Source organism: Terrapene carolina, unplaced genomic scaffold (assembly GCF_002925995.2).
Source record: "Terrapene carolina triunguis isolate 2854851 unplaced genomic scaffold, T_m_triunguis-2.0 Scaffold32998, whole genome shotgun sequence".
NCBI lineage: Eukaryota > Metazoa > Chordata > Testudines > Emydidae > Terrapene > Terrapene triunguis.
In genome coordinates, this window is record NW_020697349.1 from 3,003 (window position 1) to 7,530 (window position 4,528).

Sequence of the window (4,528 nt, forward strand, 5' to 3'; positions counted from 1 at the left end):
CTTCATCCCCCCTCCCATGCCCCCTGCTGCCCCCCGGCTCTCACATGTCCAGGTTCTGTTTGGCTCGCTCGATGTCCCACTGGATCTCGGGGGTGATGTAGAAGTACAGCTTTGGGGGCAGGGGCAGGGGCGTCATGGGGGCGCGCGCCGTGTCGGGGTCCTTGCTGCCGGAGACCCCCGGGTCAGATGGGAGGATCCCCCCCAAATCACCATGCTGGGGGCACATCACTGCACCCCAAAAACAGCCTCCCCAAGTAGCATATTCCGCCCTTTCCCCCGCCACAACCTCCCTCCCCTTCCCAAGGCAGAAGGTTCCACCCCTTTCCCTACCCCACCCCCAGGCAGGAAGTCCCGCCCCTTTTCCCATTCCCAAAACAGGAAGTTCTGCCCCTCTCCCTCACCAGCCTACTCCAGCCCCACAGAGGTGGTACAGGGGATCGCTCACCCCAATTCCACTCCCCCACACATGCTTCCCATTTTGGGGTCCCTCCACTACAGGACAAAAACAGGGGATCTGGGGCTGCTGCTCCCTGAGAATGGACCTCCAATTACCCTCCCACCAGTTCAGGGGCTCCCCAACACAGGTGTAATGTGGGGTACAGGGAATGCCATGCCATAGGGAAGGATGAACCCCACACCCCATCTTGGGGAGCCCCAACATTGGCACATTTGGGGTACTGCCTTGTGGGGAGATGAAACCCCCAAATCTCCCCCTTCTCTCCATTATAAGGGGGTCCCTAATTCAGAAGAATATTGGGGGGCTGCCTTATAGGGAGATGTGACCCCCAAATCCTCTGTTTCCATTGGGTCCCCCCAGGCTGGCCCTGTGGGATTGATCAGGGGGTCAAAGGTCTGGGGGCACCCTGAATGTCCTAGTTTAGGGCTTACCAGTAATCGAGAACATGGTCGATGATGGTTGCTATGGGGGCCCCGTCGGCCACGGCCTGTTCATACAGCACCCCACAAACGCCGTCCTCCCCCAAGATGAACTGGGGGCAGAGAACGAGAGAGCAGGTACACAAGACAGGAAATCCCGCCTCTCCCCTTCCACCCTAATCCCAAAACAGGAAGTCCCGCCCCTTTTCTTGCCACAAAACAGGAAGTCCTGCCTCCCTACACACAGTCACACCCCTGCAGTCCAAACTAGGAAATCCTGCCTCCCTATCTACATTTTCTTCACCGCCAGAAAATTAGGAAGTCCCGCCCCCACCCAACACTCCAAGACAGGAAGTCCCGCCCCCGGCTCACCTGCAGGGTCTTGTCAAACCAACGGTTGCCGCTGTTGGAGTAGCTGCCGCCCCCGTGCAGCATCTGGGCGGCGACGCGGCTGGGGTAGCGCTCGTCCGACACCTTCAGCACCGGGGCGTCGAGGCAGACGGTGAAGAGGCTGTGCTGGATGCACCGGGCCGACTCCCGGTTTAGCCGGTCTGGGGGCGGGGTCACCGGACGGGTCAGCCCCACCCCCTCGCACCAAGCAGGATTCAAACCCAGAACCTCCCTGCTTTGGGGTCCCACCCTTGTTACACCCCATTCACTGCTGTCCCCCAGGCATCGGGGTCCCCCTTTAGCCCCTTCCAAAGCAGGAAGTCCCGCCTCCTTTCCCCCTCCCCCATTACATCTTGAGATTACCTGGACCCTCAGCCAGCTCCCCCAGGCCAGGGGGCCCCCCCGTACCTCTCACAAGGGTGCTGCAGACCTGGCCCAGCTTTTGGGGTCCCTGGGCCCCCCCGTACCTCTCATGAGGGTGCTGTAGGCCTGGCCCCAGGTGTGCCGGTGATCCCCCGTCAGCACCCCCAGCGGCTCCTTGTCCGTCTTCCACGACAGCCCCCGGACGCGCTGCAGCTGCAGGTGCAGCTGGTCCACGGTGAGGGGGGTCCCGTCGCTGTTGTACACCTCCACCTGGAAAAACTGGGGGGGCGGGAGTCAGGGTCAGCCTCCGCAGGGCCCCCGGAATCTGCCCAGTGACCCCCCAGAGCTCCCGAGGACCCCCGTCCCCCACACAGACACCCCGAAACACCCCATTTCCCCCCACATACAGCCCAGAACCCCTCAGGAGTCAGCCAGCCCCACTCCCTACACAGACACCCCCCAGGTCCCCCCACCCCGGGAATCCCAGACACAAGGCTGTTCTGGGGGGGTCAGAGGGGGAGGTGCAGAGGGGCCATACCTAGGGGTGACCTGGACAAAGGGGGGCTTGGGGGTGTCACATGAGGGGGTTCTGGGAGGCACATTTCCCACGGGGTCCCAGGGCAGGGCTGGGTCTGGGGTCCTGGGGCAGGGCCAGGTCAGGGGGTCCCAGGAGGGGTCCCAGGGCCAGGCCAGGTCTGGGGTCCCGGGTGGGAGGGGGTCCCGTGGCAGGGCCGGGTCTGGGGTCCCGTGGCAGGGCCGGGTCTGGGGTTCCCAGGAGGGGTCCCGCGGCAGGGCCGGGTCTGGGGTCCTGGGGCAGGGCCAGGTCAGGGGGTCCCAAGAGGGGTCGCCGGGCCGGGTCTGGGGTCCCGGGGGGGAGGGGGTCTCGCGGCCGGGCCGGGCCTGGGGTCCCGGGGCAGGGCCAGGTCAGGGGGTCCCAGGAGGGATCCCGCGGCAGGGCCGGGTCTGGGGTCCCGGGGGGGGGGGGGGCCCACGGGCAGGGCGGGGTCTGGGGGTGTCACTTGAGGGGGTTCTGGAGACCCCAGGGCAGGGACAGCTCTGGGGGGCCGGGGCCCCAGGGGTACCTGGAAGTTGCGGACGACGGTGATGAAGGTGGGGGCCCGGCGCCCCGGGACGGGCAGCAGGAGCCCGTCGTGCTTGGGGCCGGGCAGGCGGCAGGAGGCGAAGAGGCGGCTGTACTGGGCCATGCACTGGGGGTGCCCCCCCCGGTACTCCACCAGCAGTGCCTGCCTGGGGGGGGGACGGGGACGTGAGAGACACGGGGCAGAGCGACCCCCCCCTCAGTCCTGTCCCACCACTCCCCCACCCCCAGGGGCCCCCCAGCATCATCCCTCCCCCACCCCCAGTCCTGCCCCTCCCCCACCCCTCTGGGTCCTGTATAGCCCCTCCCCTGCCCCTTCCCCCAATATCTAGTCCCCCCAATATAACCCTCCTTCCCCCATCCCTCCCCCAATACTGGGGGGGTCAGGCACTTACTGATCAATCTTAGCCTTGAAATCCAGCACCCCCGCGATGAGCTTCGCCGCAAACCTGGGGGGGGGGAACGGGGGGGACATCACAGATCCGCCGGTGCCACTCACTCCCGACCCGCAGCCCCTGCTAGCCCAGCCCTGCCCCCCCCAGCTCTGCCGGTGCCCCTCACTCCCGACCCACAGCCCCTGCTAGCCCAGCCCTGGGCTCCCCCCACCGATACCCACCGGAGCTGCCCCCTCCAGTCGCTGTAGTCCTGTTTGGGGAGCACGACGGCCGGGCTGGAGTGGACGGCGAGGGGTAAGCGGCTCTCCAGATACGCGCTCTGCACCCACCAATCTGAGAGCTGGGGGGGGGGGGGGGGAGGACAGACCAGGGTTAGAATCGGGGGGTGGGTGTTATGGGGCCTTTGACCCGAGATCTCCCCTGCAGCTTCCCCCCCATCCCAGGCTGAGACCTGGCACAACTTCATTGCACTGATGGGCGTGAGCAGAGTCCCCAGCAGGGGGTGCTGTCCCCGGGCAGCCATCCCACTCCCATCTCCTGCCCCGGATGCCGGGGTCCCCACCATCGCCCCCGTGTTCCCCCCAAAAAGCTCCAGGGACCCTCACAGGACTCCTGGGGTCCCCCACCTTTCACCCCTCCCCAAACTCCTGGGTTCTGCCTGCTCCCAGCCCTGCCCAGGACACCTGGGTCCCCCCCGCAGCTCCCTAACCCCCGGACTCCTGGGTCCCCCCGGCTCTACCCAGTTCTCCATGCGGGCGGCTCTGCGCTCCAGCTGGGCCTGCAGCCGTTCCCCCTCCCCGCCGGGCGCCCCGAACTCCTGCACCAGTTCCCGGGTTTCCTCCAGCTCCTCGGGCGTGACCAGCACCTCCAGCGAGCGCAGGTACCGCTCCAGCGTCTGGGCCAGCGGGGGCACGGGCTGCCGGGGCAGCGGGAAGGACGAGGCCAGACATCGCGACGGGGGCCCCTGCAGGGACGAGAACGGCTCGAATGCACCAAGGGCCACGGGCCCACCTGCCGCCCTGGGCACATGGGGCTGCCCCCAAAGCTGTAACTGCAACGGGAAGGTCACCAATGCACCACCCAGACCCTGGCATCACGCAGCCTCCGGCGCCGGCCTACACAACGCCCCAGGAGCAGCCGGCGTTGAAATGCACCAACAGCAACCTCGGTTCTAGGCTTCCAGCGCTGGAAATGCAACCGCCTGCTTGCAACGTGGCACCTGCAACCCGCAGACCCAGTGGGTCCCGTCTCCGGCCCCGTGCCGGCTAAGCGGCGGAGGCTGCAACCCTCCACCTTAACCGCGGGGGGGCAAAAGCAGAAATGCACCAACAGCCCCGTTGCAAGGTACAGCCAGAGCTGTTCTTGCCGAGCTGTCACTGCAATTGCGAACTTGCAGTTGTAACCC

The 4,528-nt window shown here is 66.5% G+C and overlaps 1 protein-coding gene across 1 annotated transcript in view; it reads right to left on the reverse strand.

Annotated features, from left to right (window-relative positions):
* The window catches only part of LOC112125370 (carnitine O-acetyltransferase-like), a gene marked incomplete at its 5' end in the record, with an annotated part of 7,007 nt that extends 2,797 nt beyond the window's left edge, over nucleotides 1–4,210 (reverse strand). The window contains 8 exons of the mRNA XM_026663265.2: nucleotides 45–164; nucleotides 889–989; nucleotides 1,249–1,427; nucleotides 1,734–1,908; nucleotides 2,712–2,877; nucleotides 3,124–3,177; nucleotides 3,345–3,463; nucleotides 3,863–4,210. Coding sequence (XP_026519050.1) covers nucleotides 45–164; nucleotides 889–989; nucleotides 1,249–1,427; nucleotides 1,734–1,908; nucleotides 2,712–2,877; nucleotides 3,124–3,177; nucleotides 3,345–3,463; nucleotides 3,863–4,210 — 1,262 coding nt within the window. The remainder of the gene's footprint in view (nucleotides 1–44; nucleotides 165–888; nucleotides 990–1,248; nucleotides 1,428–1,733; nucleotides 1,909–2,711; nucleotides 2,878–3,123; nucleotides 3,178–3,344; nucleotides 3,464–3,862) is intronic.
* Nucleotides 4,211–4,528: the final 318 nt, after the last annotated feature.